Source organism: Danio aesculapii, chromosome 8 (assembly GCF_903798145.1).
Source record: "Danio aesculapii chromosome 8, fDanAes4.1, whole genome shotgun sequence".
NCBI lineage: Eukaryota > Metazoa > Chordata > Actinopteri > Cypriniformes > Danionidae > Danio > Danio aesculapii.
In genome coordinates, this window is record NC_079442.1 from 24123523 (window position 1) to 24151282 (window position 27760).

At 35.9% G+C, this 27760-nt stretch overlaps 1 protein-coding gene across 2 annotated transcripts; it reads right to left on the reverse strand.

Moving 5' to 3' along the window:
* Positions 1-1280: 1280 nt before the first annotated feature.
* Positions 1281-26946, reverse strand: mapk4 (mitogen-activated protein kinase 4). Of its 2 annotated transcripts, none has more exons than XM_056463465.1 (7): positions 26795-26946; positions 23340-23413; positions 19453-20033; positions 8664-8808; positions 7635-7796; positions 6438-6645; positions 1281-3136 (listed from the first exon to the last, which is right to left on the reverse strand). In XM_056463465.1, the coding sequence occupies exons 3-7, from the start codon at positions 19993-19995 to the stop codon at positions 2170-2172; spliced, it is 2025 nt and encodes a 674-aa protein (XP_056319440.1). In that variant the 5' UTR covers positions 19996-20033; positions 23340-23413; positions 26795-26946; the 3' UTR covers positions 1281-2169. The 2 variants fall into 2 exon arrangements, with proteins under 2 accessions (XP_056319440.1, XP_056319441.1); XM_056463466.1 differs by having other exon boundaries at positions 26572-26946.
* Positions 26947-27760: the final 814 nt, after the last annotated feature.

Genomic DNA, 27760 nt, shown 5'->3' on the forward strand with positions numbered 1-27760 from the left:
ATGTCATTTAAATACACTGTGGAGACTCATCATTGTTCAAACACCCTATTAAAGTGAATTTAACACCCTTTAACACCTGGTGGAAACAAGACCATTGCTGCTGTGGGATAAATCATGAAGGCCATATTAAAGGGGTTCAAAGCATGGATCCTTCAGAATAAAAAGGTTTGTTATCGTACAAGTGTTTGAAGGTAATGTTTTTTTTTTTTCATGGCTCTTGGTCTGAAGATTGAACCCTTCGAAGACACACAGTATGCTACAGATTTTCACTAGGCTAGAAGTACAGTGAGTCTGAAGATTTCCCTATATCTACGCATGCCATCCAAAATGGTGGAAGTCTTATATCGAATCAAACATTTTTCTAAACAACAGGAATGACTGGAGACTTGATTTTATTGTGTGAAAACATTTTTTAAATATATTTATCAAAAAGTGCAATCTCTTTAAATAAGTTGAACAAAATTACCTTCATTACACACATCTGTTAATTAATTAAGTGTTCATTTAAAAAAAAAAAGCAGACTAAAGTTAGAACTAAACAACTCGCATATAAAGCCTTCATTCTTCCCCAGTTCTTTTACTTACATTCAATAAAAGGTTTTTAGTTTGAGAATCAGAGTGCCAGAGGGAATATGGTTATGGGAGAAATTAGTTAACTTTTAGCATTTTCATAAGATGCTTGAAAAACGTGTCGAAAGAAAAAGTTTAAATCCAATCATCAAAAATATGAATAATATATGTAAATTTGGAATATTTTTCAGAAAAATGTTAATTCAAATATGACCGAGCGCTTGAATTATAAATGACATTTTCAGATTTGTAAAAAAAAGTATATATATATATATTGAAGTATGTTTTACAAGAACACATTTGTGGTTGAAATGTGTTTCATTCAATGTTTCTTTACCCTAAAAATTCTGGGTTGTCATAACCCAACATTGGGTCAAAAATGGACAAACCCAATGTTAGGTTATATTTTTCAATTAAATTTAAATTACACCCTTTAACCCAATGGTTGTGTTTGTCTATATTTGACCTAAAGTTGGGTTACAACAAGCCAGAATTTTTCAGTGTATAACTGACTATGTTTACATGGACATCAGTAATCAAATTGTTTGCCTTAATCTGAAAATGACAATAATATGATGAAGGTTTAAGGATTAATGTTATAGCACATAATTCGATTAACGTCATCACGTCACCGCACTATTCACATTTCCTCCGGAGTGTTATGTAATTTCGGGTGTTTCATTTTTAAATGTCTCGACTTTAACTGCAGTTTGGCACTTTCACTTTCATTCAGGAACTTTTCATAGATGCCCTAATGACAAACGAGGTATTGGATGTGAGTATGAACTGCTGGAAGAGTTTTTTTAATAGAATTTGATACCACACGCCTTATGCGAAATCGCTGTTTACATGGTAGACTCTTGATCAGAGTATTGTCTTAGACATATTAAATTCGTATTATTGGTGTCCATATAAACATACTCAGTGAGTACTCATACTCGCATCCAATATCTCGTTTGTCATGGGGGGCATGCATGAAATGTTCCTGAATGAAAGTGAAAGTGCCAAACTGCAGTTAAAGTCGATAAATTAAAAATGAAACACCCGAAATTACATGAAACTCTGGAGGAAATGTGGATAGTGTGGTGACGCAATGACGTTAATCGAATTATGTGCTATAATTTGTAAAACGGGATCACGAAAGGAACATTTAAAAAGCAACTGATGCTCATCATATTATTGTCCTATTCAGATTAAGACAAATAATTTGATTACTGATGTCCATGTAAACGTAGTCGGTTATACACTTTGAAACATTCTGGCTTGTTGTAACCCAACTTTAGGTCAAATATAGACACATATTATTTAGTGCACAGAACGGGGAAAAAAATTAATCAGAAAAACAAATCTCAGAACAGTGCAGTTTTGAGAGAGATAGACAGAACAGAAGGCTTTATAGGGTAACAAAAATCTCCCATAAATATGTGCCCTCGAGACTCAATTCAACTCATGCAAGATCTCAAATCTTTTTTTTTTCCAGAACGATGATCCTCATCCTAAAGCCAAATACATTGATTTCTCAATGAATACAGAATCTCGCCTTCAGATAATAAAACTACAATCTCAAAAAGCTGTTCACATTCATTCATGCTACGTCTCCTACCAGTGTTCTTTATGACACCCATGAGCCTTCACCATCTCAGGGGTTGGAGTTTGTGTTCTGGAAGGTCTGTGGTCATCCGACATGTTGCAAACATCACTAATGTTGTCCGATTTGAGGTCATCAGAGTTCTCCATGATCTCACTCTGACTACAAAGCTGCAGAGCCTGAGAGATGAACACATCCAGGTCGAAATGTTCTTCTCCACATGGATGCATCTGTGAAGGCTCGTCGTCGTTTTCGCAACCAATGGAGGAAGACGGGTAATTGGAAGAACCGTGATGAGGAGATGAAGGAGATGAAGGCAGCAGAGATGGAGGAGCAGAGAAGAACGGCGTCGGGCTCCTTCTGGACAGGGGACTGGGCAACGTCAACGGCGCCGGGATCTGAATCTGAGACTGAGGCATCAATGTTGGAGAAAGCGGTAAAGGAGGTGAACATGGAGAAGATGGAGGCTCTTGAGGAGAACCAGGTGAATGGAGCCCAGACTGCGTGCTCTCCACCCAACGTGAAATCTCCTGGAAGAGATCTCCAGGTTCGGTCAGGAGCTTCTCTGCGCTGTTTTGTCTTGGAGCAGCCATGCTGTTGTTTCTCCAATTGGAAAGGTCTAGGATGAGTTTGGGTTCGGAGTAATGCTGCGGCTTTCCTTCTCTCCATGCGATCTTGTCCAGGTAGGACGGAGAGCCCACTTTGTAGTCGCAGGAGCGTCCGCAGTCCAGCTCGCTGAAGTGTCCGCAGATGCGCTCCAGGGATGGGTGAGACTGCTCCAGAAATCGCTCCGCGGAGCTGCTGTGGGAGTATTTGCGAGGGTCTACCTGCGCCTCCTCGATGTGGGATGTTGAACTGGCTCGTGGGTCCCTTTGAACTTCTTCATCTTCAGCTTCTCCGAGTTCTGAGACGCTCTGCATGCAGCCACACTGATCCTGGGTTGGCCAGTAAACGTCTGAGGAAAGACTACTGTCATACCTGGGGAAAAAGGGTATATGTAGTTTGATTACTGTTTATATTTGACCCTTAAAGAGCCCCTAATATGGGATTTTGAAAATGACCTTCCATGCAGTGTGTAACACAGTGAATGAAAACATCCAGCTGAGGTTTAAATCTAAAGGTGCAGCATGTTTGAAACTATTGATTCTTTAGCTAAATATTAGAGTCGTATAAACGAATCAAGTTCGGTTCAGATCTTTTGTTTGATTGCATCGACGTTGATGCAGTATATCACCAAATATGTACTTCCAGTTCCGGTATAATGTGCATGCGCTTTCCCTCCACACACTAGCGGAGGCACGGGGGATCACAGGACTGATCATGGTGCGAAGATGACGATCACTGACAGATGGAGATTCGGCTGCGGGGAATAAAGGGTTAAAGTACATTTTCACAACAATACCACAGTATAGCCAACCTAGTGCTGTTTGTTCCTGTCATTGTTCTGATGATGATTCAATAACCTACGCTGCAACGCAGGATTCGCCAGCCATTTGCTATTGAAGGAGCAGCAGAGACTATTATGTATGGGACTTTGTCAGTAACTTTTACAGTTCACATGGACCAGTTTCTTCTTCCTCTGGATCATAACATGCAAGTGTAATCAAAATTATTGCCTCGTTCTGTGTAGTTTTCAAAATAATTTTTGTTTTGTTTAATTGTGTGTTACACGCGGCTTGTAATCACGTATCTATTATAGATCAGTGCTTGTACTGTATCTCTCAGGTTAAATCTGTATGGGGCTGTTCTCATTTTGCATCCAAAACCACGTTGAAAACGTGACGCGTGCTTCTTCCTTTACCGATTTTAAGTGCGTTTCTGAACTGGCGATCCTCTGCCGTTTGCCTTTGTTATGGCCACCATAAGCTGTTCCTACACACACGCAGCAAGGTCAATTTTTTAATATAGTTCAACTTTTGCCACTGTGTGGATTAATACTGAATGGGTGACATTGTTATTACTTGGGGTTATGTTTAAGAGCAGAGTAATATGCTGGTGTTTAACTGCATTGATTTATTGAATTCCTGCATTGGGCTCTCATATACTCTCTGGCTGTTATTTTATAGCCATGGTGGGCTTTTCTCTCTGTCTCGTGCTGAACGCAGTCAACCAATCGCAACAGACTGGGTCATCGGACTAATCATCTTTTTTTATTTGTTTAAAGTCATTTTAAAATGTTTATTTTTCACATTTTTAACCATATTGCACAGCTTATTTAAACCAGCTTTAATGAATTAATTTTGCTTTAGTGTATTTGTAATAAAAAAATTAAAACTATTTATAAAATGATAATTGCAATTTTAACAAAGTTTAACAAGTTTAACAAAACAATTAAGGAAGGAGACAGACAGAACACAAGCTTTCAAAGGAGAACTCAATTTCCCATCATTATGTGTCCTCCAGGCTCCATGTTTTTCAGTAAATAAGCGTGACTGTTTTATCACAAACATATTTTAGCTTCTTTCTGACCACTATCATTGCATCTGTGCTAATGAAGATCATTTGCAGCACAAGTTCATTTGCTTTAAAAGCGGATTTTATGATCTTCAAAATAGATCAGTGTGGTCTCCGATCAGTAAAGACAGAATTGCTGGCTTTCACACAATTCCTTCATGTTGTCCCAACTGAAATCTATAAAGTTAGTGTAATTGTTTTTAACAAATGTAAGTGGATTAAACATAAAACAATTAAGTCACACTGGACGTCACCAGCTGCTCCTTTGGGCATTTCAGCAGCCGTCTGTGTAAACTGCCTCTATGTGACCCTTCTTTTCACTCCTCCAGAGTCAATGTAGCTGCAAACTTTTAACCATCAAACTTTCACCATTAAAGAGGATCAAGAGGGTCTGCGCAGTTTCATTTGTACGTTGTATTTAGTCCACAAATCTCAGCTTAGACTTTCTAGCTTCACTGTCAAAAAAATGTAGGCTTCCACACAATCGATTTGTGTTGGGACAACATGAAGGAATTAAGTTGGCTTTTAGGTTTACAATTTACAAATTTAAGTGGATTGAACATATAACAATTAAGTTGTCCCAATGAAATCTCAAGAATTGTGTTGTTTCAGCCCATTTTAAATAAGTATTTTGAACGAGCAAATAAATAATAATTTTTTGTGTTTTTGATAATTAACGCTTTATAATAATAAATTATCTTAATTATAAAATGTCCGTAGTCGCTTTCAATTTTTCTGAAGCACTATTCTGTATATAGTTTAAAGGAAGAACTCAGAAATATTACAATATTTCCCATTTGTTTGTGTTTTATTATTAAGATTATTCATGTATTTGAATGGTGTAGAGCCCAAACTTTTTCTTATGAAGGGCCAAAAACCATACTTAACTGAGGCTAGTGGGCCGAAGGTAAATATAGTTGTCATAAGTAATTTTCTAATTTATTTAATAATATTTTAATATTTTATTTAGAATATTTTTCAACTTGAAACATTGCTTTATATTAACTAATACAGCACATTTTTTACAATTTATAATTAACTTATTATGGTAAAACATTGATTTATAACAGATTGGAGTTACACATAGTCCCTTTATCCGTCGAGTGACATTATTTCCACTTTTAAAAATCAGGGTCATTTACAACATTTAACTGAAACATTTAATTTTTAGTTAGCTTTTTTTGTAGCTCAAAAATAAAACAAACAAACAAAAAAAGGTTACATCACATAAGAAATGATGATCTCTGTTAAAGACATTTGCCCCAAACCTCTCCATCATCATCACTCTCCTCTCAAATGGGATGGTGGGCCAAATCAAAGGTAACAATGGGCCAGCTTTGTCCCGCAGGCCCTACTTTGGGCATCTCTGGTGTAGAGCATACAGTGGTGTGAAAAAGTGTTTGCCCCTTACTGATTTCTTATTTTTTGCACGTTTGTCAGGCTAATGTTTCAGATCATCAAATATTAGTCTATGATACCACAAGTAAACACATCATGCATATTTGAAATCAAGTTTTTTTTTATATGAAGAAGTCTGTTGCTGTGTTCGAAACGGCTTACTTGCTTACTACCTACTGCCCAGTATACAGTACACACTGGCTACTACATTTTTAAGAATGTGAAAATGAGTTGTATGCTATTATGTGATTCAAAAGCAGATTAAGTACTGATTTGAGATTTATAGTTACAGATTCTGGAAAATATTGTTGAACATCCAGGTATTCCATGCATGCATACATATATACTGCAGAAATAGTAGGAGTAGCATAATACTATGGCATTTCGAACATAGCCCGTGTTTGTGTGTGTGTGTGTTTGTTTGTACCTGTCCCAGTGAGAGCTGAGCGCGTGAGTGTGAGTGCTCTCCGTCACCAGACTGTCCTCCAGCTCATCCTCGATGCGGAAGGGCTGCAGAGACACTGGCTCATCCTGAGGACACGAGTATCTCTGCAGGAACGCCTGACACAGAGCCGCTTCTGCCGTCAGACGATCCATGGGGTTAAAGGTCAGGATACTCTCCAGGAAATCAATGGCTGAAACCATCAAAACAATGACAAACCACAGTTACGCATGCTGAACACATCATGCACCTCTCAATTTTGAGATTTTAAAGGGGGAAAAAAATCCAAAATACACTTTTAACTGTTTATTTTGTCATACTTTATCAATTTGAGCCTTCCTTTATTCTGATTTTAATTACAATACATAGGATGTTTTCTCTAAATCAGTTTATTCTTCGACAGAGCTATATATCTCCACTTCAGCAGCTCTTACACACACCAAACTGGAATGTTTTGTTCATATCTGTTTTCTGAACATTTTTTCCTGAGGGATTGTAAATGTAAATGTCGTAAACAAAGTATTTCATGACTAACAGAGTGATAAATATGAGAAAATGCTCTTTCTTTTATAAAAACCATTGAATCTAATATGTCAAAAGTTAATATTGAACTTGACTTCATCCAAAGCTCACATTTATTTTTAGAAATATATCCAGCTTTGCCTATATTTACAATTAAACTGAAAGTGCACCCAAAAATAAAATCTTTTAGTCTCCCTTCACTTGTTCCAAATCTGTTTGAGTTTTTTCTTCTGTTGAACACAAAGGTATGTATGGATTTACTGGAGATTGTTAGGGGAAAACAGTTTGTTTTTGTTTGTTTTTGTTTGTTTGTTTGTTTGTTTTTCGACTCTTGATGTCAGTGGCTGCTTTTTCCAAGATTCTTCAGAATATATTGTTTTGTGTTCAATAAAAGCAAGAAATTCATCAAAGTTCAGACACATTTATCATGTGAGTGAATGATAAAGAATTTTGTTTTGGGTAAAATATCCCTTTAAATAATGCCTTGTTTGCAAATTTAGTCAACACTTTAATACATTTGCAATACAAAAAAAGTGTGCAAATCTTAACATAATCAGGTGTGGAAGTATGGTGATAAATACGACCCCCCACCCCCTCCCCTAACTGTTAACCATGTTGACCTGCAGTGCATTGTCTTCAGAAGCAGTTTGCTGGACTCACCCTTGTCCTCCACTTCTGGCATTAGATCTCTGAAGGATCTCCTGATCTGCCAGCCGTGACCCACGAGAGACGGCATGACCCTCAGCAGTTCCTGTCTGTCCTCCTCTCTGATGACGGGCACCGTGTCCAGAATCAGCTGCATCTGTTCCAGTTCATGAGCACCTGAGATGAGGCGCGCACACACACACAATGTAAGACTATTGGGTCAGTGAAATTTAGACTAGCAATTAAATATGAAATAAAATACTGAGTCACTGATTTTAATATATATTTGAAAAATTTACTAAAAATAATTTATGAGCACAAGTACTATTTTTGTATTAAATTATTTTTACGTTCAAATGATTGTTAAACATTCAATATTGGCAAAGCATCAGTTTGGGGAAGAAAAAAAAACAAAAGAAAGTAAGAATTGTTACAGCTGTACACAAACAACCCGAAATTTGATATTAAACTATGAAACTTAAGTAAAGTTAGCATTACATTGTTTTTATTGTGTTTTGTTTTATTGCTGGTCCACTTCAATAATTTATACATTCTTTTTTTAAAAGTAATATTTTATAGCAATCTTTGCAATATAAAAACTGATTTAAAGCCAAAACATTTTTTTTTTATAAAATTAAATGTACACCTGTAAATATTTAATGCATACATTTAATGTATACATGATTAAATATATCAAATAAACTATAAGCATATTTAAAACAGCAGCATGTTCTTTACTGCTATTTACATTGTTTATTGAAATCACTGGCACTATTTATGTATTTTTCCAATTTTTTACTGAAATAAAAACAACAGATAGAGATTTGCAATTTTTTTTTTACTCAAAATGCTTCCTTTATTTACAATGTCGCCGATCCAGTGCACAACTGTGAAACGAATGAATTGATACATCAGGTCAAAATAGCTATTTTAACATTCAGCCACTAGAGGCCGCTCTGAGACTCCAGATAATGAAGATTGACGTTCTTGTCGAACCACAAGGTTTACAGAAAAGGAGCAGAAAGTGTTGTCTTGTGTCCTCACCTGCGAAAAGCATTCGTCCAGTGAGCATCTCAGCCAGAATACATCCTGCGGCCCACATGTCTATCGCTTTCGTGTAGTTATTTGGAGACAGCAGCAGTCTGGGCGAACGGTACCATTTAGTGACCATCCCCTCAGACAGGTAACCCTGCGCGGGAAAAAATAAATATGGTGAATAGATATTGTACACACGACAGTTAAAAGGATTTTCAGTTATTGAAGACTGCAGGCTTAAAAAAAGATGTTTGTTGACATAGGCCTAGGCGGTACAGTGGTTAGCAATGTCACCTCACAGTAAGGTCGCAGGTTCAAGCTTCGGCTGGGCCAGTTGGCATTTCTGTGTGGAGTTTGCATGTTCTCCCCGTGTTGGCGTGGGTTTCCTCTGGGTGCTCCAGTTTCCCCACAGTCCAAACACATGCGCTATAGGTGAATTGAATAAACTAAATTGGCCATAGTGTATCAGTGTAAATGGGAGTGTATGGGTATTTTCCAGTTCTGGGTTGCGGCTGGAAGAGCATCCGCTGTGTAAAATATATGCTGGAATAGTTGGCGGTTCATTCTGCTGTGGTGACCTCTAAAATAGAGACTAAGCCGAAGGAAAATGATTGAATGAATGATATATTGGTCAAAGCAGAGACGCTCCATTTTGGTGCAGCATAGACAGTTAATAGAAAGTTTAGTGTCCACTTGGAAAAACACTTTTCCAAAAACAAAATATACAAATATTAGTGCAACAACGTTCCATCGTCATTTTGACCTGTAAAAATGAACCAATATATGCTTTTATTCTGGCCTGTATTAAAATATATGAATGAATGAAGTGTATATATTAAATTATATTACAATGTAAAGGATAAAAAAAAAGTTCTTGCTGACAAAAAGGTAAAACCTTTGGTGGTATGAATGATGGCGGCAAAGTAAAAAGCTCAAATTAAATGAACAAAACAACTATTATAGTATTTAAATTTTTTTACTAAACATGCCTTACACTGATTTGTATTTTACTGTCTGTCTTCTGTAAATCCTAATGATAAATCAGTATTTTTGCTGAAATTAATTAAATGAATCATGGTGAATTCTAACATAAGGAAACCTCGGAGGTTAAAGCATTTGTATTGTGTTGTATAAAGACTACCAAAAGCATTAGTAAAGCAATGCACTTTTTGTATATTTAATGCAAAAAAAAATGCTCTAAATCAGTGTTTCCCAACCCTGTTCCTGAAGGCACACCAGCAATACACATTTTCAATGTCTCCCTAATCAAACACACCTGAATCACCTAATTAGAACAGAAGAAGAGACTCCAAAACCTGAAGTTAATTAGTCAGGTAAGGGAGACATCCAAAATATGTACTGTTGGTGTGCCTCCAGGAAAAGAGTTGGGAAACACTGCTCTAAATCACCAATTTTTATTGTTTTAATTTTGGACAAAATGTCAGCAGTAGTTTACAGAATAAAACGAAAATTACATTTTATTCAAACACAACCATGAAATGATATTCTAAATCCAATCAGACTTTTTCAAAGTTGAAAAAAGTTCATATTTGATGTGCTGGCAGTGTTACATTTTATAAGATCCAATAACTGAAGCTTAAAAACAATGCCATTTCTTCGAGACAAAAATTACTTTGAATAAAAGTATACATTTCTTTCAAACTAATGGTGTAGTTTGACATAAATTGGTCACCCTTTACAATAAGGTATCATCATTAGTTAATGTATTGGTGTGAACTAAAATAAACAATATTTGTACAGCATTTATTAATCATAGTTCAAAATGCATTATTAAAATACAAAGTAATGCATGCCAACATTAGTTAATGCACTGTCAGTTGACCTGAAAAAATGAATGACTGTATTAACTAACAATAACGAAGATGAATAAATATTGTACTATGTGTTTTTTTCGTGTAAGTAATGCATCAGCTAACATTAACTAATAAAAACCTTATTGCAAAGTGTTATCCTAATAATCAAAGTAAGAGTAGGGTGTTGTGAATCCAGCATGTGACTCAGCTTGTGTGTGAAGTGTGATGAAGAAGCAGCTGATGTACAGTAGCTCTCTGACTCTCCGTAACCCTCTTCCTACAGTCTCCTTCTTTCATCCTCTGCTTTCTCACCTCCCACTCTCCCCTCGGGCTCAGGTGATGAATTATTTGTGAGATTTTAGCAGGGTGGATCTGAAGGCTGACGGTGACACAAGCGACAATGATATTTACATGTCCCGTTCAAACAAAGAGCCTTTGTCTTCTCGATGGCACTGATTCATGGAGACCTTTCAAACTGCTCACAGGAAACAACAACGCCAAAGACTGGAAATGAGCAATGATACCAAATCAAAGTTTAATCAAGTTTAGTTTTTTATATTTTGTTCCAGCCAAACTGAAAAGAATAAGACGAATAAGATGAAATAATATTTCTAGAAATACTGTGAAAATGTCCTTGTTCCGTTAAACTGGATTTATTAGAAATATTTGAACACAAATAAAAATGTGAAAAATCTCAGAATTTTGCCATCAGCTCTACACAACCTGACAAAAGTCCTATCATCGATCACAGTTGTAAGAGCAACAAACTATAACTTGATTTCGAGTTGATCATTTGGCAAAGTGGCAGAGGGTAGATTTTTTCCAATGAATCATTTGTTCAACTGCATCCCAATCACCACAAATACTGCAGAAGACCTATTGGAACCTGCATGGACCCAAGATTCTCATAGATTTCAGTCAAGTTTGGTAAAGGAAAATTCATGGTTTAGGGTTACATTTAGTATGGGGGCGTGTGAGAGATCTTCAGAGTGGATGGCAACATCAACAGCCTGAGCTATCAAATTCGTTAGCAGGATGGCGCTCCTCATACTTCAGCCTCCACATCAAAGCTCCTGAAAGCAAAGAAAGTCAAGGTGCTCCAGGATTGGTCAGCCCAGCCCCCAGATATGGACATTATGGTCTGTGGTAAGATGGAGGCATTGAATATGAATCTAAATATTCTTGATGAATTCTGGGAGTCCTGCAAGAGCGCTTTATTTGCCATTCCAGATGACTTTATTAGTAAGTTATTTTGAGTCATTGCAGAGATGTATGGATGCAGTCGTTTAAGCTCATGGGAGTCATACACAATATTAATTCTTTTCCCACTGCACCATGACTTTATATTCTATACTGTACATTATTTCTGTGACAAGACTTTTACCTAAGCAAAGTCAGACCTTACTGTCCTGATTAACATGATCATATTTTATTTTGGTAAAATAAGCGTAATCTAGAGGCCTTTGCCTTTCATATAAACTACTTCTGATACCAAATGATCAACTAGAAGTCAAGTTATTATTTGTTGTTCCTACAATTTGGATAGGCGACAAGACTTTTGTCAGGAAGTGTACACACACACTGACACACAGTTGAAGGCAAAATTATTAGCCCTCCTGTGAGTTGTTTATTTTTAAATATTTCCCAATATTTTATAATTAAAATAAATATCAAATAAAAAAATAGATCAAGAGCAATTATATCTGTCTGTGTGTGTTATTCCCTCACATAAATGAATAATCTTCATGACAGCTTTAAATCTAATCTAAAGACTGGATTTATGGGTTTATCAAGCTTCCAAAATGAGTCTTGGACAATCTTAAGCCATTTACATGTTAGCTGTGATTTTCTCTCAATGTTTTAATTGCCCTTGTTTCATGTCACAGATTTTGAGATTCATTTCCATATTTTTAGAAAGTAAGTGGATTACGACTTAATCTTAAACACATCTGATTCTGAACACATCTGCATTCAGGAAATAACCAGACACTTTATACGTGTGTGTGTGACTGGTTTTACTGTTTGAAACGCACTGTAAAAGCTAACAGTGATGCTCCAGATGAGACGGTCTTTAAAATTTAAAATATATTTCAATCTTAATATATTAAGACCTATTTCAGGAAATTTGCATTTCCAACCTTACAAAAGAATGGTCTGAAGCATCCATTATTTAAAAAAATATATTTAGAATTGCATTTTAAAATAGTTTTAAATATCTTATATGCAACTGTACAAATTATGTTCAGCTGTAATATAGTCTGTTATACTGGCAGTCAAGAAGAATTATTTTATTTATATTATGTTGATAGATTATTTATTTATATTATGTTAATAGTTATATTATTTAATTATTTATTTAAAAGTTTATTTATTTTGAAAATGTAAACCTGTTCATTGCTTTAAATGTTTTAGGTATCAAATTTTCATCAGATGTGTCATGTTAATGTATTTTCCTGGAAAATGTTTAGGCCCAAAATAGTGCTTTTAAATATATTAATTAATTACATTTATTACAGGTATATTTTCAAAAATACACAAGAAAATGGCCAAAAATATTTGTAGAAAATTAACAATAAAGAAATAATAATAATTAATCATTTAAATTTCAGAATTTAATTTAAAAATATATATTTTTGGGGCCATTAATGTGTATTTTGAAATGTGTTCAAATATATTTTTTTTCTTTACTGTACAGAATAAGCTCAGTGGGGTGACACACACAGATTAAAGAGTTTAATAAACCTTATCTTTGTATCTAATGGAGTGTCTATTTTAAATGGCTAGCCTAGCCATCATAAATGAGCTACAGAACAGGACAATGGACTCCTGATGAAGTTCAGTGTACACCTGATCTTCATTCTTCATGTGCTATTAAGAGAATAAAACCATCTGGGGGCCCTTTCTGTCCCCTGCCTGCCCTGAGAACATATGCGGATCCAGATGCTGCTGTAAATGCATAGTCCACTTCTCTGTGATCCTCTAGATTTGGGAACTGAATGTTCCCTACATGCTGAGAGGGGAACAGACGCTCTCAGCACCGAGTGGCAGAGATGCAGGCATTCGCTGTGAATGGGTGAAAGGAACTAGTGCCCTTAATTCACTGAGGCTCACTGCTGACTGAGAGCTACAACACACTAATGCTTCTTCAGACTAATACAACCAAGAGTGGTATGCACCTATATTTCAGAGAGGACACTCGGGCATACAAACTTTTTAATGGCAGGGTATTTTTTTCCAAGTAATAGATTATATACAGTATATTATACATTATGTTAAGTGGTATCTGAAAATTAAAGTTATGAACTCTAATTTCATTAAATAAGCCTTTAGACAATTTTTAATTGACAACACATTGGTAAAATATTTTTTTAAATCCACTTTGACAGTGATTTACAAAAGTGTAAAATGTTAGATTATAATTTATTCATACTTTTAAGGCTTAATGTTAATTAATGTGTGATACTTCATGTTAAATTGAGGGTTAATGTAATAAAATAATATATTACAAACATTTATATATTTAAAATTTTTTACATAAACACAACAAATATTTGTTTTGATCTTTAACATAGACCCACATATATATTCATATATATACACTAATGTTAATATTATATCATATTAAACTTTATTTTTACTAAGTTACATGATTTTGGTAATAAAATAAATTTTCCCAATCAGAAAATATCTGGTGAATACTTATTATTGCTTGTTATTTATCTCTTTTTATGTATCTTGCTTAAATCCTGGTACACTTAATATCTCTAAAGTGTCTAAAAAATATTTCAGTAACTGAGAACAGAAGTTTTGGCATATTTTGAGTGACACAACAGCCCAAGAAAAGTGCTTGGTAAGACATATTTTATTCTATCCTACACTCTCAGAAATAAAGGTACAAGAGCTGTCACTGGGGCAGTACCTTTTCAAAAGGTACATATTTGTACCTGATGATTCCATATTGGTACCTCAAAGGTACATTTTAGGTGCATTTGGGTACTGATATGTACCTTTGAGATACCACTAGGACTTTTAAATACAAATATGTACTTTTTGAAAAGGTACTGCCCCAGTGACATCTCTCGTACCTTTATTTCTGAGAGTGTATCTTTCCATCCAATACTGTGAGTGACTGTCCCCCTTTCTCTGATCATTCACCCCACCTTGCCCCGTCCCACACAAAGCTCTCCATTCATGCCTTTCTCTCGGTCTGCTAGTGTTACACAGTAAGCCCTGCTAAATAATACAGAAAGCACAATGAGACAGTAAAGTGCTGCATTAATCTTTCAGCTCCCATAACATCAAGGTAATTGTTCATAATTATTGTGTGATGCAATAGGGCAAAGATGAAATGAAATGTATATATATAAAATATTAAAAGTTGTTTAGGTGCTGTTAAGGTGCTGATTTGAAACTATTTTTACTAGGTTACATAACTTTTGTAGCAAGACCTGGCAACCCTGAAGGTTTAACACAGGTATCATATCAGCACATATTAAAATATTTTTTTCCAATCAGAAAATATCTGCTAAATACTTTGTTTTAATCTCTTTATAAGTATTTTGCCTAAATCCTGGTTCACTAAATATCTCTAAAGTGTCTAAAGCATTTTTTTCAGCAACTGAAGACAGAAAAGTTTTGGCATATTTTGAGTGACATGACAGCCCAGGGATGCTGCAAGAATAGTGCAGAGTTAGGCCCATTTTGGTCTATTGGAAGCTTTCTGTGGAAAAAAAAGAGCTGAGTGATATGACATGATGCATAAACATGCATTAAGCACTTATATGCAGCAGTATTAAACATGTGTTTGTTGCCTCATTACAAATATGCATGGCATAATTCTCAATATACACATTGAACTAACAAAAGAGAGTTAAACAGATCGTATGGCTCTTTGGGGAGCACTGAATACATTTATAATCCATCTTTCTTGAATTTTGTATTCTGACTACAAGCTGTTATGAGATACTTCACTCTACGAGGAAACAATAATATTATTTTTATTCTATGGCGCCTTCAAACAAAATTTTAGGCGAAACTGTGGTGCTTGGTGATTCATACAGTAAAATGTAAACAGCTACAGGCACTTCGAGAGTCAAAAAAACTTAAACAGGCAAAACAAAATGATTCCCTGTGGCTCCTGATGATATAGTAGGGATTTGAGGTGAAACAAATGGTCTGTGCCAAAAACCGAACTTTATTTACAATATTAATATCTTTTATTAACCTCAAGAATGTGGATCAATTCAATCCTGTATGTAGAAGGGGTGATGATGCCTAAATGAACAGCAAATAAACTTTTTTTGGATGAACTATCCCTATAGTGGACCATCAACAAGACTGATGAAAAGCAGATCATCTCAAGTACTTCTTTGCCTAAGGAAGTTACATTGATGAAGACGCTGTAAATGGATTAATATGTCATTACCTTAACAGCCTGCAGCACATGATAATTGATAGGAAATGTGATTCTGCTAATCAAGGCCAGACTGTGACTGCAGGGTGAACCACAATGAGCGCTTGTAATGTAATACATACTAGAGGAAGACTGTAAAGACTGCTAACATCTAAAAGGTCCCCAAAAAAATTGATAAAACTTGTTTATTAGTTTTATATATTATTCAGTTTGGTTCATACCTTAAAATTATTAATCACTTACTATATGATCATTTTTGTACAAGAATTACTTGGTACATTTTCAAAAGGATGGCATCGCTTTGGTAAAATGTATGTAATCCAGCATTTATTACTAGATAAGAACCTAGAACAGCATTGATATTATATATATTGCCTATATGATATTGTTATACCAATGTGTTAAGTCTAATTGTTCAATGATGAAAAAATGACAATTAATTTGTAATTAGTGCAGTAATTCTGCTTTTTGATTAAATACTGCTAAATGCTCATTACAAAACTAAAAATCTAACAAACATTAAATTATTATCATACAGTTGAAGTCAGAAATATTAGCCCCCTTGAATTATTAGCCTCCCTGTTTATTTTTTCCCCCAATTTCAGTTTAAAAGAGATTTTTTTTCAACACATTTCTAAACATAATAGTTTTAATAACTAATATCTAATAACTGATTTATTTTGTTTGCCATGATGACAGTAAATAATAGTTGACTAGATATTTTTCAAGACACTTCTATACAGCTTAAAGTGTATAGCTTAAAATGATGATTTGTTCTGTAGACAGTCGGAAAAAAATAGCTTAAAAGGCTAATAATTTTGACCTTAAAATGTTTTTTTTTATTATAAACAGTTTTTATTCTACGTGAAATAAAACAAAGAAGACTTTCTCCAGAAGAAAAAATATTATCAGACATACTGTGACAATTTCATTTGGCAAATATTTAAAAAAGAAAAAAAAATTCAAAGGGGGCTAAATAATTCTGACTTCAACTGTATGGTTAAAAATTGTCATAAAGTCACAACAAATGTATATTTTGGCCGATAACAAATGGTTACACTAATTATTATGTCCTTGCTTAATCATTAATAGATAAGCTCTGGATTTGCAGGGTTATCAACAATGTGTTTATATTTTTGGCTTGAAACAGCCTTCTGTTAGAAGATTTCATCCTTGCTACAGGCAAAAAAAATAAATAAATAAATAAATAAACTAATTGAAACCAAATCTATGAAGTATCAGTAGCGGTACTCGGTATCGGTGAGTACACAAATTAAAATACTCGTACTCTATCGGTTTGTAAAAAGTGGTATCGGTGCATCCCTAATTATTATTATGTAATAACTCATTAATCCTTTTGTACCACTCATCTGCACGGCATCACTGCTTTCAAAGATTCCCACACTGGGTGTACACAACCCTTGTCATGTAAACAAACTAGCAAAATGCATAAAATGTTTAGTGTAAACAGCCACTTTAGATCAGAAAAAAAGAGGAGCAGCTATAGTAGCTATTCCAACACATTTGCCAACATGAGTTGCCAAACACTACAAAAGCAATCCAGTCCAGTGTGTTTTTTGACTACCTCTTGAAGTGATCAAAAGTGGACATGCTCAAAACATTTTCAAACACTTTACACCTGAGACCTGTTGCACAAAACGAGTTGAACTAACTCCAGGTTGCAAAGTTCTGGGTTAACAAAACTAAACAAACCCAAACTGGTTAAGATAGGGTTCAGTGGTTTTACAATGCTTGATAAAAATGTTCTGTTTTTTACTCGGAGTGCGATTAATTCTGGACCGCATGTAGCTTAAAGTGCATGCAGCAAATGGACAATCACACACCATACATGAGAGAGTCAGTTTGAAACATTTCTCACAAGGTAATCTTCAATTTACTTCTCTGTTGAAGATTAAGAGAAATTATCAAAAATATACAGAATTTAAACACAGTTTCAAGGCAAAACAATAAAGAGTGCTGATGTAGCAAAAGTTTGAGAAGGCAACTTAAACTATAATTTTACATGTGAATATTTAAATTTACTTTTTAAATGTTAAGCCATTATTAATGTTAATTGACAATTCTCAACTATTTGTATATAGTGGTCCCTCGTTAATCGTGGGAGTTACGTTCTAAAAATAGCCTGCAATAGGTGAAATCCGCAATTATAATAATAATAATAATAATAATAATTCCTTGCATTTATATAGCACGACGTGCGGTGGAGAGGAGACCGAGTGATGAAGCCAATTATGATATGGCGATGGGTAGGAGGCCATGATGGACAGAGGCCAGTGGACATATCTTGGCCAGGATGCCGGGGTTAAACCCCTACTTTTTTTTTTGATGGACGTTCTTGGATTTTTCACGACCACAGAGTCAGGACCTTGGTTTAACGTCTCATCCAAAAGATGTCACTCACTGAGCAGTATAGAGTGCCCTTCACTATACTGGGGCGTTAGGACCCACGTAGACCGCAGGCTGAGTGCCCCCTGCTGGTCTCACTAACACCACTTCCAGCAATAACCTAGCTTTCATATGTGGTCTCCCATTCAGGTACTGACCAGGCGCAGCCCTGCTTAGCTTCAGTGGGCGACCATGTGAGAGTTGCAGAGAGCTAGCTGCTGGCTAACTATTATTCTAGATGTTTAAAGGCTGTAAAACCCCTCACTACACTATTTTCTCAGATAGGCTTTAACATTTTCATACTTTTCTCTCTTGTTTAAACACTCGCGCAATTTCTACCTTTCTTTAGCATGTCCAGAAGTCCAACTTTTTGTGTGATGGTTAGCATCTTCCTCTGCCTTTTAGGTGCTACTGCGGGTGCCGTTTACAGAGCAGAATGTTTTGTCAACATTATGGGGTTTGTTAAGGAGAAAACTTGCAAACATACAGTACAGCACTTCAGAGTTACACTGCTAGCAAACAAAGACTTCAATTTGGCAAGCTGAATGCATTTTGTACTGTATAGGAGACATAGCACGGAGGAGATTGATTGACAATGGTCTACAGCCAATCAGGACGGGGAACACAATGTGCTAATCAGGATACAGAACACAATGCACTGTAAAAAAAAACATGTCAAATAGCACAAAAAAAAAATCTGCGAAACTGTGAAAGGTGAACTGCGTTACAGTGAGGGACCACGGTATATAATATTTAAATATAAGAATAATTTTAATTGCTATAATAGAAATAACTTATTAGCAACAAAAGTGTAATTTTTGTGTAATCTGCATTATTTTGGAGCAAAAATTATGCTATAGCTAATTGGGAGTAGCTTTATTTCATCAGATATAAATGTCTTACTCAGAGCTGATTGGTCCAGTTTGGGATTGTTATCTTTAACGCAAAATAAAACCTGCTCTGGAGAAGGTTAGCCATGTTACTGTGCTAAAGTAACCCAATTAAAACCAACCCTCTGCTCCAACTAAATGCGAACTTACCTGCATTAAAAACCCAAACTGGCTTTGTGCAACAACCCTCTAGATTTAGCATAGTCCACTTGTGACTGGATTGATGAAACAGCCTAGATGTATTTTTAGTGAATGAAGTGTAGTCTGTGACTCACCTTGTGCGAGTAATGTGGGTCAACAATGCGTGCCAGGCCGAAGTCTCCGATCTTCAGCAGCATTTGCTCTGTGTTGATGAAGATGTTCGCTGGCTTCAGGTCACGGTGCAGCACGTTGGCCGAGTGGATAAACTTGAGCCCACGAAGCAGCTGATAAAAGAGCAGGGTGGCATGTTCTGTTGGTAAAGGCCCTTGCTCAAGTAGTCGTGCCAAGTCAGTCTCCATACACTCTTGCACTATGTATATTGCCGCCACGTGAGTCAAGTCCCGTGGCAAAGGGTGACCAGACGAGCCCAACACGTCATACACCCGCACCACGTTCTCATGCTGAAGTCGGCGGGTGATCTTCACTTCCCTCAGAGCGTGTTTTACGCTGACGGCATCTCGCATTACCAGCTTTTTCACTGCCACACGAAGGCCGCTGCGCCTGTCCAGTGCAGAAAGCACAAGACCGGATGCTCCTGTGCCCAGAGGACGCAGATCCTGGTACTGTGCCCCCAGGTCAAAGCCATATCGGAACGGGGATGTGTTGTGCCAGGCCATTTCTTAGAGAGGAGAAATCTGGCATTGCCTGTGAGAGGCTGTTGAGAGTGAGGAGAATAAATACAATTCAATAAACTCTGATTATAATGCATGTAGATCAGTGTTTCTCAACCACGTTCCCGGAGGAACACCAGCTCTGCACATTTTCCTTGTCTCCTTAACCAAACACACCTGATTCAGATCATCAGCTCATTAGCGGAGACTGAAAGATCTGGAATGAGTGTGACAGACAAAGAAGACATCCAAAACATGCAGTGTTGGTGTTCGTCCAGAACTGTGGTTGAGAAACACTGCTGCAGATTACACAAAAATGAAAATATGCAGTTCATTTACTCATTCTCATTGACTTTTTTTTCATCAGCAGAATATTAAAAAGACTTATAAAAGAAAAAGACTTATAGCTGAAACTGTGGTCCTTGGTGATTCATAAAATGAAGTCAACAGCTACTGGTACTTGTACAGTGAAAAAAACATACAGGCAAAACTAAATACCAGTGGTTTCTGATGATACAAGCATTGGAAAATGGTCCTCAGAGTGTTTATAATAGTCTGCTTTTTCACATAATGCTGTATGCGCAAACACACATAAAGGAAAGCTTTTTGATAACAACTTTAATATTTGCAGCATCCAGGATTGGTATACGTACCATTTTGATGAAAAACAAAACACATATCGGATGCCCTGAGAGCCAATAAATTAACTGCAAATCTTCATTTTCGGGTGAGCTGTCTCATTCATTCATTCATTCATTCTCCTTTGGCTTAGTCCCTTATTTTTCAGGGATAACCACAGTGGAATGAACCACCAACTATTCCAGCATATGTTTTATGCAGTGGATGCCCTTCCAGCTGCAACCCAGTACTGGGAAACACCCATTCACATACACACTCATACACAATTTTGTTTACCCAATTCACCAATACCGCATGTCTTTAGACTGTGGGGGAAACCGGAGCACCCGGAGGAAACCCACGCAAACACGGAGAGAACATCCAAACTCCACACAGAAATGCCAGCTGACCCAGCCGGGACTCAAACCAGCGACCTTCTTGCTGTGAGGCGACAGTGCTAACCAATGAGCCACCATACTGCCACATTTCTCACACAATATAGCAAAAATAAACATTAGAATTTTACATTTTTAAAAACACATTTTGTGTTTTCTTTATTGATTTTTTGCTTTTTTTGAAGCTAAATTTTGAAGCAGTAGAACATGGCACAATAACTTTAGTGCCATACTGGAGATTTGAATCCCAGCTGTTTTAGCCAATTAAATGATATACCATATAGATTTGTTTATGAACATTATGGATGTAATTCCATGATTTTTATGCACAATCCACAAATTTTGCAAGCATGCCAATGACCCTGAATGAGAAACTGTCACACATTTAAATCAAGCAATCAAACAGTCAATCTCCTGTTTTAACCAGTATTTCTGACAACTCAGTTTCACTGATCTACAACATTATACTAGCTAATAGAGCTGCACAATATATCGTTTCAGAATCGATATCGCAATGTGCAGATCTGCAAGTCACATCGCAGAATATGTTACACAGATTTTATTTTTTTAAATTCTCACTTATAATTTTTGTCTTGTTTCTAGTTCAAATATCTACATTTCAAAGTGAAAAAAATATTATTTTAAATCCCCCATTAGCAAATAATTTTATTTGTTTTAAGGAAAAAACAATTTATTCTGAAGTTGATTACAAAACAATATTCTACTTGATATAAAATATTTTATATATTTGAAATAAAAATGAGATAAAGTAAAAACTGTTTCTGTACCTAGATACTAGGTCTGTGCAATTTGGCGAAAATATCTCATTGCGATTTTTGACAGATATTGCATTTTCCAATTTAATTTGCGATTTAATTTTGTAGTCAAGCTTCAGCTCAATATTCTTTAACGTAGCTTCTTACTGCTAAAATGCAGTGAGTGTTAATTAAAAAAGGAACTTAAAAGATATTAACTAACTCCAACCTTTTATTCAAATTTGTTTTTAAATATTCAGAAATCAAACACTCATTTTTCTGTAGAGCAACCAGCAGTGAGTTATGGCACTATCTCCTGGTGCCTTCGTGATGCTTTTCCATATGGTGTAACAGCTGAAAACAACTCTGAAACTGTACTTTGCTGTTGTTGCTACTAGATGTGTGTCACTGGCAATACTTTTAGTTTACTTTTTAACAAGACACTCCTCATATAGCCGTCTGTGGTGCTTTTTTAGGTGCTGGTTGTTGTATTTCCTCATGCTGTAGCAACAATTCGTCGACAGCTCTTACAAATGACCTGTTTTTACTATGTGTCTGTGACTTAATATTCCAAATATTCCACAAACAGCAGTCACACGTTTGCTCTAGGTGGGGGTAATTATATAATACATATATATTTGATATCACAGCCTTCTGCGATTAGCTAATCACAACGTTTCAAATCACAATTGTGATTCGATTATCGCACAGCCCAACTGGATACTATTAGACTCCCCAGAAAGAGCTATTCAAGCTATTTTTTGAAGATGTATTCATATTGCAATAGTTAATAGCAGAAAAATTAAATACCGCATTATCAGATTTTTCCAATATCGTGCAGCCCTACTAGCTAACTAGCTATAAATACATTGAAGTGCAGAGTTTTTTTTAGAATTTACCACTCAAACTGCAGCTGCACAAAGCTAAATTTAAATTCAGCATGAAACAGAAGCTGCAACAATCTTTTCTTTCCTGTTGCAATGTATATAAGGAAAGCAGGTGCAGGGTGGGTTGATCTGATCATCAGGATTTATTGGATAGTTATAGCTTAATATTGATCTCATGTGAGTGATAGAACATTCCGGTAAATGCGGTTGCGGTGTCAAAAAAAATATAAGAGCTGCCGCTGCAGGGGAAGTAATTCTTATTAAGGATTTTGAGAGCATGGATAAATCATTTAGAACAAATGCTGCAAAAGCCCATAAAAAAAGTGTCTGCTTTGATTTCGCAGTGACTTTTACACTTCGTCATGAGGACAGAGATCTTAAATCTCACACTTGCATACTCTCAAAACAATGGGGGCACAGTACTGGGTGGAATACAACTCACCACCCAAGTACAGGGCAAGTGTTTCCATAGCAACATGCCACTGTCAGCCAGTGCCTGCTGCACACAGCAAACACTCTGAAACAGAGTCTCAGAGGATTCGTCTCTACCCCAAAAAACACTCCATGTTAAATTCAAATTGAATAGAACTCCTGCACTGGAGCTTGAGGTTTTTTGTGATGTTCGACGTGAACATTTGCAGCAGGTACTTTAAACGTGGCTGCTTTTCATGTATAATCTAAGAGCTTTCACTTGCCGTCTCCGGCTCCAGGCTGTCCTGAACCCTCCATGCTCCTCTGGCAGATATGTGTCATGCTTCTCATGTGCTCCCTTCAGTGGAGAGAAAGAGAAAGAGAGAGAGAGCAAATGTATAATTAGACACTGATCACTATTATAATACAGTACAGACTAGTGCAGTTCAGAAACAGGACCAATACATTTTATAGTTTAATTACTTAAATGTTTTAGCAATATGGTTGCCTACAATATTAAATAAATAACTGGCAAGAAAGCACATAGTGTTATTCCGCTAGTCCGATGTGATTTGTATGTCATTAGTGGTCCAATTTACTTCATATAGGTTAACTCGTTAATTTGTTGTTTACCTTATTTGGCTCTTATTCAACAGAGTGCAACAGTGCCCACACACTTTTAGATCCTGAAGTATTCTCACATTATGTTTTATCACCATGGAAATTAACTAAATTAAAAAGTCTCTGTTAAACCCATGAATAAAAATCTGAGGCAAATCAAAATATTACAAACTTTGATTAGAAGAAAAGAAAAAGTTGCAAGACTAAAAGTGTACTTAAAGGGATAGTTCTCCCAAAAAATGAAAATTCTGTCATCATTTACTCACCCTTTACTTGTTTCAAACCAGTTTAACTTATTTTGTTTGTTCGTTTTATTTTTTATTCTATAAAGGAGAAAATTACATTTGTACTTATTTACTTTAAAGGCTCTCTTGTGTAAACTACAATCCTATCTTTCTAATTTGCTAACATTTCACATAAATAACCAACACATTAGATTTGGTTTCTGTATTCGGTTAACAGTCCCAAGTGTATTGTCAGAACTTGGCTAATGTGTCCTATGGCTTGGAATGATCTGCAAAATCAGCTTAATATTGACACACTTCCGACTCTGAATACCTTTAAACATCTTCTAGATACCTGGAGGATACCTGTAATTGTTTTTATGATCTGATCTTTTTTTATGAATGGTGATTTTGTAATTTTGTGGTATTGCTTTCTGTGATTTTTGTGTAAAACTTTATGTGCTGCCTGCCATCTTGACCAGGTCTCACTGGAAAAAGAGACAGTACTGTCTCAATGTGATCTCCTGGCTAAATAAAGGAAATAATAATGAGATGCAAAAACTTGTAAGTGCCATCAGAAATTTCCATCATATATGAAAAATTTTTCTCAGTCTCCTTTGTTTATGTTTCACTTTAAAGACCAGAAAAAAGACTTATTATTTGCCATAAAAGTGATATTACTGAACATACACACAAGACCCTGATAAAAAAAAAAGCTAATCTTAGAGAAAATTTTCAGATGGCATTTAGAGGTTTTTGCATCTAAACTCTTCATATTCTTTTGCGTTCAACAGAAAAAAGTAAAGAGTGAGAAATGGCTACACTATTTTCATTTTGGGGAAACTTTAATGGCTTCAATGAGAGAAGGTTCTACAATCGCATAAAACATTGTGAATGGTGTAATGAAATTACATATGACAAAGAAAAAAATGACTTAATTTAAAGTTGTTGGTTTGAACCTTTTTTTGAATGCAGAAATAATCTATTTTCTGATTGTTTTTTGCCCTTGAATCATTTGCCTATGGGGGAAATTACCAAGAAATAACAAACAGCAGTAATTGGTCAAACTACTTGCTCTACAGACAGTTTTTTTATGACTGTACATTAATATTTACAGTGTTCAGCATAATCGAGTACACCCCTTTTTGAAAATTTATATTTTTATCCATTTCTCAGTGAATAAAGGCAATGTATTTTGGTGCATTTAAACAAAACAGTTTTTTTTAAAAAACAGATATATTCATTAAAATAATATTTTAGTCACCAAACATATTTAGAAATTGAAAGATAATACAATTGAATTCAAGCAAAATAATGCAAAAAATAATTACAATCTATAAAATTAACAAAATTTTTCGCTTTTTTTGCTTCTCTTGATTTTTCCTCATTTTTTTTTTTATTTGTCTTTAATATTTTTCTATAACATACAAATTTGGGTGTACTATTGTTTGGTCCATTATCTTAAGTTATTTTGTTAGATAAGCTCCAGATTTGGCTTCAGTACTGACTAATCTAATGTATATGCACAAATGTAATATTGTATAGCTTCCTATTAAAATATGAATTTAAAAGATATTTTAATTCATTAATATGAGTAGTATGAATGAAATTCAAGTATACTACATCCACCATGGAGCCATTATTACTTGACCTACATAAATTCTGTCCTGTGGTCTCCTGGGACAGTATATTTGTCTATTGATTGCAAACCCTAGTGAAAGTAGTAGGTTACCCAGCTTCTTCTCTTATACCGTTTTTTTAATACTATGATATTACACATCTCACATTTTTTTATGATTAAATGCATGTCAGACAAAGCCTAGTTTTTTCCTCACGTCCCACAACATACGCATCACTAAATGTTAGTTTATTTAGCTTTAATATACATTTATTCTTTTAAAGTGACTTAAACATTAGATTAAATGAAACTTAACATTATAAGTAGCAATAACTCAATCAACAGCATGACACCACGGGTCACGTGATGTAAACATGGTGGTACCCATGAACGGACAGACCCCTTTCCTGTGGAATAAAACAGCTTTTTGTGGAACACTGATTAGATAACTGTAGGCTATACTAATCAATACAATTCTCTTATGTTGGTGTTGTTTTTTCGAAAGTCACGTTTATTTTGCGTACTTTTGAGCAAGTAAAAAATCCCGAGAGTGCTGAAGAATCTAGCACAAACCAATGGAGCACCAGACTAGTGCGAGCCAAACTTTATAAATAATGCATATGACTATGGCGCTGACCGTGCAAGCGGATGCAATTTATTGTCGAACGTTAGAACAAAATGTAGCCTTATACTTTTTACGCTTAACGTAAAATAAGAAACACGAAGAACTTGTTAAGCCTGAAGACGAAGGCAAGAAAGCACACATGAAGCTGTGGGTCCAGCTGAGCACACAATAGGCAGCGCTGCATTCATTCGCCTTTGTGTGACAAACAGTAACGCCTGTATTTGCTTCAGAAATTGAGCGGATACATAGACAACCCCAAACGCAATGTATGACAGCAGTTTCACACGCAAGTCTATTTTTAAGTGACAAAATAGCCTATAAGCGTATGAAACAGAATATAAATTCAGATTTTGACAACACTATCTTCTTATCTTCCGGCCCATCCGCGGAGAAAACTACAAAGGCAGCGATGCTCCTGGATCTCTTACCGTCGCCCGCCTTTGTCAGCTGCTCCACGGGCTGCACTATTTGTGTTGGAAAGAAGACAAATGAACATAGTTTTCCGTCGGGAAAGTCGTGTTTTCGTTGTTCAGAGTTTGTTATTGAATCTTGGCAGCGGTGCAGTCCGGTGAATGGAGGTTTTAGTCTCACTTTGCTGCTGCCGTAAGGAATTTTCCGTCTGTGTTATCGGAGAATAATAGTAGATCTTACCGGCTATAGAGTCACCGGGAGGAACCGCGAAGAGAGCTTTCCTTTGAGAGACACTGCATTTGCTCGGCTCCCGGTGTCCCTCTTCTAGTGTGGAGCTACAAGCTTTTCTTTGGCAAAACTCGCTGGTGCCCCCTTGATGACGTCACGCCCTCCCCATCCATCAGACGGTGATCCTGACACCTGCGCGCTCGTGCAGGACAAACACACATGATGGGCCGTGAGTGGCAGCAGGTCTGCTGGTGCTATTAACTCCTCCGGGCATCTGGTTTTGACACGCGAAGTGATTAACTTCACAAATACACTCACTTATATACTTAAACACACAAACACACACACACACACACATTTTGAATTTTCTTTTGTAGGTTTCCACATGAAAAAAAAGTTTAATATTGTATTTAGGCCTATAATATAGTATGTTTATACACCATATTGTAAAATTATGCTGTATGTAGTATTTACATAATTTACATAAATCAATGCTAAAGTGTAAATGCTATAGTGAACCCATAAACTCATAAATACTGAAGTATAATGAAACGGCCAGCCCATAGTCCTGACATAAACATGATAGAAGATCTCTGAAAAATCCTTGGTGAAAAAGTGAGGTCCAAGAAACGGTTACAGTCAGTGAACTGTAAAAGAGACCAAAGAAGAGCAGATCAAGATCATAGCAAAGCAGTGTAAGAGACTATTATGTCCTGTGAGAGACCTCCAGCCAGAATAACTATAAAGATAACAATAAAGACAACGTACACAAAATTGTTCTGAATGTAAAACAACAGCAGATCATTCAAAGCAAGGGCCTCACTTTGTACTAATTTTTGACTACTGTAACCTCCAGAACATTTATTTGTAAAACTTTCTTTGTGCTAAATAAATTAGTTCACAATTCTAATCCCTGCATTTTCCACACACACACACACACACACACACACACACACACACACACACACACACACACAC